A 13,538-nucleotide genomic window follows, 5' to 3' on the forward strand; every position below is an offset into this window, starting at 1 on the left:
CATAGGACAGTGCTTCATATAAACGCAGTGTTATCTTGATCGTTTACACATGAAGGAAAGATGATCAGCCTTCCGCTTCAGGTACCAGTCCAGGGTAATATTGAATAAATATTACAGTGAAAAAATTACTAATATTTATTTGACCCACCCTGGGAATCGAACCCGGGACCTCCAGAACGGTAGCCGAGCGTGCTGACCATCACACTACGGATTTAATATTGAAAAAAAAGTTTTTCTTCGAAATCATTATATGGTTTTGAAAAGAAAGAGTAATTGAAAAGGGATAATAAAAAAAATTAGAGTCGGATATAAACTTATTGTAAAAGATTCATGAAACAGTGTCGTGGCAACACATTGTTTCGAAGAGACTACACACTACGAGTATACTTTATTATATTACATATACCCATTATAAATAGCTTGGTAACATATGGATCATACATTATTCTTAAGATATTATTTGCGTTGTGAAAGACTAGTAATTTCAGTGCAAATCTTAAAACGCAAAATGTTTTTCCTCATCCTACAATACGAGCATTTTTTTATTATCGAATATGCACAAAAATAAAACGCAATTCATACCATCGTTTGCTGATGAATTTCGTTCCTTATGATAAAGTATCAGTTGGAAAATAAAAAGTAAAATGCGAAAGTGTTTAAACACAAAAAAAGTAGCAAGTAATCTCGAATTAATTTAGAAAATGTATGAAAATATTATACTATAAAAGATTCGTCGTGTTTAAATCAAATCAAAGGCGGTTGATATCTAAAGCCATTATATCCACCTTCAAAATCAAACAGAAATGAAAATCTGTATTTAAAATAAATAATGTATGACACAAGTCGGACATTTTAAATAAATACCGATTATAATTAATTTTTAATATAATTACGAAGTTTTTTCAACTTTGAGCACACAATAAACGTTTATACTGCACAATAAACGTTTGTTACCTGCTTCCAATGTCCACAAAGTCAATAAATAATGATTTTATGTTTAAACGAGCTCTGAAACCTCCTGTCTCATTTCGGGTCCGGTAATTATAAAAGAAACTCTTTTGTTTTTCTTCCATTCGGACCAAGGTTATAAAAGATCTATAATAATGGATAATAAAGGAAAGAATATCATTACTACTGACCACATAAAGATTGTGTCATTCAGCCACAGCATCGATGATTTCTCGACAATTATGTTATTAAAACATATAAACAAAAAATTGAGTGAATTGTGTTCTGGTCAAGGGAAATTGCATGAGGTCATATTCTTTTATTGTAACCAAATGAAATGAATAAATAAAATATTGTTTTTTTAAAATTTTTTTTTTTTTAAATTTTGGATACGATTTTTTATACGATTCGCTTAAATAACACAAAGAAAATTACGGGAAACGTCTGCCTTTATTTATTTGTGATTCATTCAATTAGTTTTATGACTTAGAAAGTTGAGTCATCTGGGAGTAGGAGCGATTAGGTACACATTACAACGGTAAATAATTATTTGCCATAGAAAAAGTACCTACGCATTCATCAATTTGATATGAAATTCGGCAGATTGGATTCTTTTACGAACAAGCGCGCATTCGAATATGGAACGAACTGGACAAACAATTTGGAATTCCATGTTCTTTTGTCTGCCCATAATCCCGTTATGAAGCGGGCGTCAGTGCCTCCTAGATGAACAAATACTACGCTGTGCGGCAAGATAGGTTTGAGGGTGTTAGGAGCATAATTATGATTGAAGGATTTTCACAAAAACTGGGTAACTGTTTTACACCACTATTTCTTAAAATGTACTGTGACACGTGATTCGATGCATTCCGCGGTGTTTGAAAATGACGCGGAATGCATCGAAACACGTGTCACATTTTATATATATCATCAATTCTATAAAAATCATTTTAAATATTTTTTTTCAAAAAACTTCATATTTGAAAATTTCTTTTAGTAAATTTTCTATTTTTATTACAATATCACATCGGTCAAAAATTACGATTAAAAATTGTTAGCTAACATTTTTAACTAAAAAAATATCGAAACGATAATAATGTCAACACTGTACCGAGTAAAGTACTCATATTTAATGCTGTACAGGATGAAATCATATTGAAAAATTAAAGAATCGATAATATTATGAAATATTTGGAAAAATAGATTACTCTGAATAATAGATGCAAGGTTGTCAAATTGCATGCACGACTAATATTTGATATAGAAAGCATTGTACCAGCAGTTAATAGCCAGATGAATGTACGAATAGCAAATAAAAAGGAAAATACATCTGGAAATTCGAATGAATGCCATTTTGAAAAGTGATCGCGGAAGAATAATTGGATAACGTTTCGAATTTCAGTCAGAAATCAGTTCCGTTCGCTATTTTTAACTTTCAGCAACGTTTGTCGTTTTTACGAGCACGGCAAATAGTGCAGAAAATGCAAATGATGATTTAAATTGTCTAAAGTCAAATTTGTTTTCAGTGAAATGAAAATGGCAAAATACTCTTAAAATTTATATACTTAGTTTGAATGTATAAAATACTCTCACAAGGCAAAATAGATGCCAACAAAGTAAATACGTATGTCACATAGAAAATATGTACATATTACCTTTTTTATTACTTGGTAATATATTTTGTAAGGCCCAACAAACTATATGTAATAAATAAGATTCTTTCAAAGAAATGACTATAAGCAATCTAATTTTAAATACTTTGAATTACTTCATATCATATATAAAGACTCTTTTATATTTACAATATTTTGAGCGTGTCAAAATCTTTGTTCACAAATTCTGAATTGTACTCCGCTAACGAGTTTTTTTCTTCTTCATTTTCATCTAGTGGAATACAATTCAGAAATCACAAATAATATTCGGAACGATACTCAGTGAGGAGATTATATCGTAACTTGCAATTACATATTGCTTACCCCTTTCATCGTTTTTAAAGTTTAAAAATATAGTAAAATGTATTAAAAATAAATATCAAGCCACTTATTGAACTTTTTACTGTGCAACAGATCTTTTTATGTAAAACCTGAATGTTTTTTCTCCATTCGAAAAATATTTAGTCAATTTAAAAAAAATAATTAAACAATGCCTTTTCTTCAAAATGCAAAAACAACTCTTTCTGCCCTGTAGCGGGTAAATATTGAGTTAAAAATATGCCGCTTTTGCTGGGATATAGTACATTTTGTGGGCATGCCGAAAACATGCACAACTGAAAATTGTCGATTTTTGATATTTGACGTTGTTGAAAGGAGTGAGCGACATGTGTATGATAAAATAAAAATAAATAAATTGTCAATTTTATTTGACTTTTAAGCTATTATTACAGTTTACAAAATATTGTAACTTATGTTTACAAAAATGTGCAGAATAGGTTTAAAATGACAAAGATTTATTACAATTTAAATCGATTTATAATTTTAAATGGAGGGTTGAAAAAAGTGTTACAATATCAGCGGCAGGACCTGCCAACCTTGGGGTACATAAATCCCGCGTAAAGCCCTCGGAATATGCTTTCGAAGCGCGCTCACACTTTAAATTTTCCAAAACGATAGAGTCAGAGTGGAAGTTATATTTAAATACGCAATACAATATAATACATCTCGGCTGTGATCTCATTATTCCGCTTTATTATCCCCCGAGAACACACAAAACTTTGTACATTATTCATACGTAATCTTGCATAATTCCGGAGTTTCCCGTCCTCGGGATTCTGTCTCACAGTTCATATGCAAATGACAGGAACCCCTTTTAGGGGTCATTAATGTATCTTCTCCGTCAGGCGAGACTCGAATAAAAATATATTTAAAAATAACATTCGAATTTAGAATATTTTCAAATATATTTTCAACAATTCAATCCCGTTTTTCTATGTTTAATGACTATTTACTTTTGAATTTACGAATAAATATATATATCTTTAATTAACTTTCGAATTTAGAATATGATATATTAAATTATTTTCAACAATTCAACCCCGTTTGTCTATGTTCTATGGCTTTTTATATTTGAATTTATCGCCCTAGTATAAATAAAAAAATATTTTAAAGTAACATTCGAACTTTATTTTCGATATTTTCAAATATTTTCAACAATTCAATACCGTTTTTAAATGTTCAATGGCTATTAATTTTTGAATTTATCGCTCTATTTTGAATAAAAATATATATTATTTTTAAATAACATAGGAATTTAGAATATTTGAAAATTTTCAACAATTCAATCCCTTTTTTCTATGTTCAATGGCCGTTAATTTTTAATTTAACCACATATTATGAATAAAGATATATTTTAAAATAACATTCGATTTTAGAAAATTTTCAACTTTTTTCAATAATTCAATAATTCTACCTCTTGAAGCTATTTGCTTGTTCGATATAAGTACATCCAAATTTCATGGTAAGTATTGAAACGAAATTTAAAAATTTAATTCACTGCCCTAATATCCATTATCCTTACTAATGTCGGTATTTTAGGCTGTCATATTTTTGACGTCGACCCGTGTCGCATGTCGTGTGTCGTTCAAACTTCTTGCCGATGCTCGGACGCCATTGCAGCAACAAGGATTTGAACTGTTCATCCATTCGAAACATTTCCTATAGAACTCTTAGTCTCGAAAATAAAAAGAGTATCGTTTTGTAGTATTTATTTTTACACATACTCCATTAAATATGAACTCTAAATTTATAAATGATATATGTGTTTATAAAAATTAGATACTAAATATGCATAGAAATTCGATTAACGCGAATCAAGTTTCAAAAACATTATAATGTATCATTTTTCATTTCAAATGAAAAATTTCGCATTACAGTGTTTCGATATTTTTAATATGAAAATTTTTGAAGGAACAATAATGGTTTTTTAGAAGTAATGCATTAATGAAGTTGAATCACGATAATCAAATAATTTATATATTTTTTTTATGTAATTTAATATAAATGTTTACTTCGTAAGTAAAGGGTATGGTGAATAAAAGATCTATAAAAATACCACTTCTCGATCCAAAGCCAGAAGAAAAATTATTCCTAACGAAGATATTATATGCTTGATTTTGTAGTTAGGGAAGAAATGATTTTATATATCATCTCCTAAGGACTACTACAATAAATCGTAAGTAAAGAATTTACGGTAAATGAAAAACCTGTGAAAAGACTACGTTTTATCCTTTAAACCACAAGGAAAATGATTCCAAAACGTAGATACAATATGTTCAGAATTTTATATTAGAGAAAAAAAGGATTTTACGTGTCTTCTCCTAAGGACTATTTGGCGTTGCTTTAAAGGGTTTTAATATTGTAGTTAGGGAAGAAATTGTTTTATATATCATCTCCTATTATTATTTTAATGAGTTTATGGGAAGTGAAATATCTACGAAAATACTACGTTTCGATTTTTACAAGAAAAATGATTCCAAAACGAAAATACAATGTGTTCAATACCACAAAATAAATTAGGGAAAAAACGTTATGTATCATATCCTAAGCCCTCTTTGTCATTGCTTTAAAAAAAATGATCTATTTAAAGTCGATAAACAATATAATGTACATAGATAAGTGAATATTCTTCGACAATATCACTCGTTCGATTTCCAGGTGTCCACTTCAGCAGGCTCTCGAGCGTCTAGTGTTCAGTGCTCAGTGCTCAATCAACAAGTGAGTGTCGAGTCGAGATGTTTGGAGAGATAAAATGTTTCACTTTAAAGGTCAACAACACGACAACACGGCGACACTTCCCCGGGGATAACAGAAAGTTAAGACGCTGTTTTTCACACACGACGCGCGGCGCTACAATTTTCGCACCGCGACATTATTCTGATTTACTGGCGCGACATTCCGAGCACTTTTCATTTTGCCGTGCGAAAAGCGTTCCCATTCACCTACTTACTGGCTTTCGTCTTATTAAATTGCGCTAACTACACAGAGTATAAAATAATACGCTATTATATTTGTGATTTTGAATTTAAGTTTTACTTGGCAAATATCACTATTTCTTAAAATCAATTAAGACACGTTGTTTCGATACATTCCGTATCATTTTCAAACACTTGAAAATGATGCGGAAAGTATCAAAGTACTGACAGCCGAATCAATTAATGAAATATATTTGTGATAATACAAAACATCACATTTGCCACATAGTCTACCTCCATGGTGTAATGGTTACCGTGTTTAGCTACCGTGCTGGAGGTCCCGGGTTCGATTCCCAGCCCCCCCCCTGGGAAATAAATATTAGTGATTTTACACTCTAGTATTTATTCAATATTACCCTGGACTGGTACCCGAAGCGGAGGGCTGATCACCTTTCCTTCATGTGTTAACTGATGATGATGCAGTGCCCTATGCACCACTGGGTGCGGATAAGGGTAAGAATGTGCAGATAAAGGACAAAGAAGAAAAATTGGTTATGCTAATACCTTTTGTATCTTTCAAATTATGGTACAGTAATGCCTCGATATAACGGACTAGTTGGGGAAGGGGGCACTTGAATTTAAGCATGTATGTATCAACAGGATGATATTTTTAAAAAAATATTTGACCGAATTTTTGTCCGTCATATCCGAAGTCCGTTAAAAAGAGGCCCGTTATATCGAGGTTCAACTGTAAATATTTCATAATAATCTAGTATTCAGTGCCGAGTGACAACACTACCTACTGTTTTTATAATAAATAAAATTTGTATCAATAAAGAAAAATACTTGAAAGCGTCAGGAGTCGAAATAATCGTCGGGTATGTATGAGGAGATGCATGAATGTAAAAGAGGCAAGAATGTTTCAAAGACAGATCGGTGTGGGGTTCTATTCTCTGCAAACCCCTACAAGGATGCGGCGCGATGGTTAGTTAGTTTAAAAAGAAAGAAAAAAACGTTGTTATACATATATATTGTCAAAATATTAGCCATTTATTTTGTATGTTAAAAGCATTGTTAACATTGTGGTATGGTAATATAACACTCTCCTTATCATTCATGGTTCCTTTTGTGTAATAACACTTTCTAAAAAACACTTTTTTTTTTTACAAATGTCAAAATAATTTTATTTTAATGACCTGATAATGGAATGATTCATCCGTAACCGGTAGTCACGACTAAGTGTTTATAAAAGTGGTATTACACATAGTAAACGATGAATGATAATGGTGTTATGTTAGCCATTTGTTTAAATGTTATACTATATTAGCTAGTTATACGCTGTAGCCACTATGATACGGAGGCTGACGAATTAACACACACATAAATAAAAACATAACTTCAATCAAAATAAGTGGATTTTTTGCTATTCTGTAAAGTTTCGCGAGAAGGCCTAATTTGGGAAAATAATAAACAGTAATTGAATTTGAGCCAAGATGGCGGCCGGAAATGTCGCAAGATGAAGATGAAGTTGAGTTATGTCGTTAAATTCTACAAGACACGTGTCATTACATATTATGTTACATTCGGGGCACCGGAGGTTCAAGCGCTTTAGGAAATGTAATTTATGAAGCTCTTTTGAACCAAAAATTGGATCCTCGGATAATTAGGAACGTGTCTCGCGCGTTATTTATGCCGTGTAAAATTTTGTATAAGGAGATATTGAAACTGTAATACTGAACGAACGTATGGCGTTCGAAGTCGTTCGTGTCTGGTTGTGGTCGCGTGGTTAGTGTCGCGGACTCTTAAGTCAGAGTTTCTCAGTTCGAACCCACTCTACCACAATTTGATACCTATTTCTCATAATGAGCCGCTCAGGTTCACAGACATGGTATGAAATTGAAATACATAAGTATTTGTGTAAATAATAAAAACACAAATATTTCTCTTTTTTTTTAAATAAAAAATTGTCTTCAAAATGCCTACAGCTAAGCAAGTTAACTGATTTTTTCACAAAAAGTACAGATGAACCATTCTTCTTCTTCAAACCCTTATTCGCAACCCAATGGTGCATAGGGCACTGCATAATGTAAACGTAATCTTGATCGTTAACACATGAAGGAAAGGTGATCTACCCTCCGCTTCAGTCCAGGGTAGCTAATATTGAATAAATATTATTGTGTAAAAATCACTCATATATTATTTAAAGCCCTCCTGAAAATCGAACCTGGGAACCAGAACGGTAGCCGTTCGTGCTGACCATTACACTACGAGTTATTTATGCCATGTAAAAATATTGAAACTGTAATACTGAAAGAACGTATGGCGTTCGAAGTCTTCAAAATGGCTACAGCTAAACAAGGTCCTATCAAATCATCTTTATCTGATTTTAACTCAAAAAGCACATATTAAACGTAGTATGGAAGTTATTTTTCATATTATTTTTTGGCATCTCATCAAAGATGAAGAAGAATATGGAAGTCTGGGCATTTACGGGGCTATCACTTTACACACGTGTAACATTCACCCTTTCTACCCATTATTGACAACCACACTACTCAAATACTTGGAAGTTCTATATATATAATATATGAACCAATTTCGAAACATTGTTCTTGAATAAATATGCATGATAAGCACGTAATATATAATATTCTCAATATTATTACTATTTAAAGCAATTACTTTGTGGTTAGTTAGTTATTTTTACTTATTTATTTTTTTACAAAAATGTTAATAATATTAGTATATAACCACTCGAGATTTTCATGTCTACCGGTTTCGAGACGTACCCGTCTCTTCGTCAGGACAATATATTCTAACAATATGATTATAAATAACCGATCTACTTGGTTCAATGAAAATAATTTACGTACTTCGTTAATTAATCATTTTATGAGACTTTGAAAAAAAAACTGGCCAAGGTACGAACTTCTCCCCTACCTCTGAAATTTCTTGATTTGGCAGGTGTTCCTTGAACAGTAAAAGTTTGCGGAACACTGATTTAGTCAGACATTTTATTCCAGTGATTGAATCCTCACACCCAAAGTGCAAAATACAAGGGTTTGGGCAGTCACACGAAACAAGTGTCGAAACGGAATATCCCCCATTTAAATTCTGACCGGCCTGATCCATTACGTTTATATCAATCTGTTGGCGCAGTCTGTCTCTAACGATAATAGGAGACATTTATTTTAAATTCAGGACAGGTTGGTTTTACTGATTACATACGAACCTTTGGGCGTTTGTGCACTGCACGGAATTTTACCATCCGGCACTGAAGTGCCGCGAACTGAAGTTATAAAATAAGATTAAAATTAAAACTAACTAACCAACTAACCATCACGCCGCTTCCCCGCAGGGGTAGGCAGAGAGAATCGAACCCCACATCACTCTGTCTTTGCAAACATTCTTCGCCTCTTCTACAGTCATGCATCTCCTCATACATTCCCGACGATTATTACGACTCCTGACCCGACCGCTTTCAAGTATTTGACATACCTGATTGTGCCAAGTTTTCCTCGGTCTTCCTCTGCTTCTTTTTCCAACTACATTCGCCTCATAAATTTGTTTAACCGTTCTTTCCTCACTCATACGTTCCACATGTCCAAACCATCTCAACACACCTTGATTAATTTTATCGATAATGCTTATCTCAGCCTTGCATTATTTCCTTATTTCATCATTCGAACATCTATCAAACATCGTTTTGCCACACATTCGTATGAGGGATCGCATTTCGACTGCATTCAGTCTGCTTTCATCCTTCTTTTGCCAACTCCATGCTTCGCTTCCATACATAAAATAAAATTAATAATTCAACGACATTAAAAGTCATATGGGTAAGTTTTTAAATTTGCTAGACAGTTATTCCGGAATGTCTTAGGTAATCCCTAAGCAGAGAATTCAATGTTCATAATGTTTGGTGACTGTACAAGTATTGTAAAATGTGCCTTCGTCATGTAAAATTCCAGTGAGGACAAATTATACATGTATGATAAATATATATATATATTCGTTGTTTTCCTCAAATCATACATATAAAAATAAAAGACTGGCCTATCTGGAGTTGCCATTGCTTAAAATACGTTATTTAGTAGATTTTACGAATATTATAATAGTATATAGTAAACACACGGATTTTATAGAGATGTGACTGATGACTGATGGTAACTGTTATTTTTTCGGTTACCCGTTTGGGATAGTATTTGTTACTTTTCTTGGTTTATATTGCTTTTCAGTTAATTTTTTATGTCAAATTATCAAATATATCGAAATATGGAAATACCCATTATGTAATCAAATTTGCATACTAATTGGCTTGATAAACTTTGAAATTATCGAATTGAAAAAGTGAAGACAATAACGATTTATTTTAAAGAATTTTATCATTTATTTAATTCGGGTTTTTCTTTCGATCTCCCATGTCTAAAAAAACAATGATTATAATTGATGACATAAATGTTGATTTCAATATTTATTATATAATGGAACATTAAATAAATAAAAAAAATTTAAAAAAATAATAAAAATCTCGTTATATTATTTAGGTGTGACCTTTCCCATACAAGCCAGGAAAAAATGTGATCTTGTATCGATAATGATGAAAAAAAAAACGATAAATAATTCAAACAGATTCAAGCGAATGTATTAAAGAATCATTAAGAACACGTTTTTATATATAATATATACCTCCCTAAATAATATTAATGTGTGGTTTTCCATTAGATAAAATGAAACATGTTTGGGTAGGTAGGTACTCTTGTTACACAGAATAAAATATTAAATTTATTTGCATTTTTATTTCTAAACATAATAATAAATTTGTTATTTTATTCTGGTCTTTCCGAAGATTGGTTGCGAAACTAGTTTTGGTGCTTTTTATTAGTAAGATCGTAAAATATTCTTGTTTTTACGATTTCATCTCTAATTATTATCCATTTTTATGTATCTTTATATTATCTAAACAATATTATACGTATGTTCAAAACTCTGCACAAATACTGGAGATATAACTCGTTAGAATGTTTTATTATCAAGATTTTTAGGCATCTCAACAGGGAGGAAGAAGTTTTTAAGATGGGAATATGATGTCTGGGAGTTTACAATCCTCTTCCATTTTCTTTCCAATATAGCAGTAATGTCTTCCCACCAATTATATTCAGATCATGGTCTATCACTTTGTTTTTCTCGAAAGGTAATACTTTATTTTCCTCGTCATGGCACAACATTCTTCAGTAATTTCTTATTTGTCCAAACGGCCAGACTAAGGAATGAATTACCACTTCATGTGAAAGATGCAACATCTCTGATGACTTTCAAAAAACGCCTGTGAATAATTTCATAATTTTTTAAAATTTGCGGCAGGGGGTTTAATCTTGCTGAAATATTGCATTACCATTTGACCTTCGTTTTTGTATCTCAGGTAGTATATTTTCCAGTGGAATTGGGTGATACTTCTCGATATTCATCATCTCAGTCACTAAAAAAAGCAGCCCTGGTCCATAATACGAGGAACACCCCAAAAAAAATTTTTTTCAGGGGGTGTTGAAAATACGAAAAAAAGTTTTGTTTCAATTAATCTGTTCGATACTGTATGTAATGTAATGTATCACTATCTACTTACTAATTCTTATATAGCTGTATAATTTATACCTTCTACAGCTATATACTAATCTATTTTTTGTTGGTTGGATATCAAATTAGTATAATTATTTTTTAATTGCTTACATTTCAAATAATCTTTTCTTTTCAAAACAAAATATTTATTTCGATGAAAAACTTATTTTTTCAATACAAAAAGGGTATTTTGAGAAAAAAATTACGTCAAATGTTACCTGGGTTTAAAGAAAATTAAGTTACGATTTATCGTGTGTTGGGCCTTGACTCTATACTACAGAAAAATTCAATTTCCATGCAATTGTGTTTATTTTGTTTCATGTTTTTTGTGTATAAGAGATTCGAGTACTTACTGCAGTCTGCTTCATCTGTCCCATCCACGCAGTCCACTGTCATGTCGCAGCGGTAGTGTGGGGGGATGCAGTACGTCTTGTTCCATACGTACTGACCGCACGACAGCTGGCCGGGCTCACACTCCGGAGGAGCTGGAAACAACAAGATGGATTAATTGAGGGTTAAATATAACTACAGTAGAACATCGATTATCTGAACCTCTATATATAACTACTGTAGAATCTCGATTATCCGAACTTCTGTATATAACTACAGTAGAACCTCGATTATCCGAACTTTTATTGCACATCGCTCACTCCTTTCAAGAACGTCATAAATCAAAAATTGAAAATTTTCAGTTGTATATTATTTTTTATTTTTATACATTTATTTAAATCACAATTTATACATATTTAGAACATTTTTTTTGCAGAACAAACCACCTTGTGTGTCTTGTCGGTGGAGTTCTTTTTTTAATAATTTTTTTATTGTTTTTAACGATTTTAACCTAATATAGACACAAAAAATAGACACATGTTTTCGGAATGCCCAGAAAATGTACTATATCCCAGCAAAAGCGGCATATTTTAAACTTAATATTTACCCGCTACAGGGCAGAAAGTGTCGTTTTTGCATTTCGAAGAAAAGGTATTGTTTAATTTTTTTTTTTTAAATATACTAAATATTTTTCAAATGGAGAAAAATCTTGAGATTTTACCCAAAAAGATCTGTTTTATTTTTAAACTTTAAAAACGTTCTCCTAAAAAATCAAGTTTTTTGATTTATGACGTTCTTGAAAGGAGTGAGCGATATATTGGGTTGATGCAAAAGTTTTGACCGTTTTTTACATATATTTTTTTAATATTTTTTTTTCTTGTGTATTATTTATTTAATAAATTATATAATTTCCATCAGTTCTTATAACCTTCTCCCATCTTTCTATCAACTTATTAATACCAGTAGTATAAAATTCCGTGGATTTTGATGCGAAAAATGAAGTAAGGGATGTTTTTACCTGCTCTATTGAATAATTTTTTTCATCATTTAATTTTTTTTGCAGTGATCGGAATAAATAAAATTCAGAAAGAGCAAGATCTGGAGAATACAGTGGATGCTTGATAACATCCCAATTTAACTCATTTAGCTTGTGTTGGGTCATCATAGCCACATGTGGTCGCGCGTTGTCGTGATGAAACACTGCCCCTTTTCTGTTTACCAATTCTGGTCTATCCTTTTGAAGGACCATGTTCAATTTGGATAAATGCTGACAATATCGTTCTGCTGTACTTGTCTTATCGTGTTCCAAGAGTTCAAATTACACAATACCCTTATTATCCCACCAAACACAAAGTATAACTTTTTTTTATGGATTTCGGCCTTCGAAGTTGTTAATGGGGCTTGTCCAGGTATAGTCCAATGTCTTTTTCTTGTCACGTTGTTGTACACGACCCATTTTTCATCTCCCGTCACCAAACGATGCAAAAAAGGTTCATGTTTTTGTCTCGCACTCAAAGCAACGCGCGTTGAAACACGATCCAATAAATTGGCAGCCGACAATTGATGAGGTATCCAAACGTCGTACCGCGAAACCATTTCCATACGCTTCAAATGTCTTAATGCGATTGTTTGGTTGACTCCCATCATTGACACAATCTCTCTGATGGTTAGACGTGGATTGGTGTCAATTATGACTTTTAATTCGTCTTCATCAGACTTCAATGGCCGCCCGGTACGT

At 32.0% G+C, this 13,538-nt stretch overlaps 1 protein-coding gene across 1 annotated transcript in view; it reads right to left on the reverse strand.

Moving 5' to 3' along the window:
• mgl (low-density lipoprotein receptor-related protein megalin) overlaps window positions 1-13,538 on the reverse strand; it is a 63,247-nt gene that overhangs the window by 32,014 nt on the left and 17,695 nt on the right. Inside the window, exon 2 of the mRNA XM_088277596.1 lies at window positions 11,824-11,955. Coding sequence (XP_088133722.1) covers window positions 11,824-11,955 — 132 coding nt within the window. The remainder of the gene's footprint in view (window positions 1-11,823; window positions 11,956-13,538) is intronic.

This window comes from Brachycentrus maculatus, unplaced genomic scaffold (genome assembly GCF_059751285.1).
Source record: "Brachycentrus maculatus isolate JH-2025_06_01 unplaced genomic scaffold, ASM5975128v1 h1tg000047l, whole genome shotgun sequence".
NCBI lineage: Eukaryota > Metazoa > Arthropoda > Insecta > Trichoptera > Brachycentridae > Brachycentrus > Brachycentrus maculatus.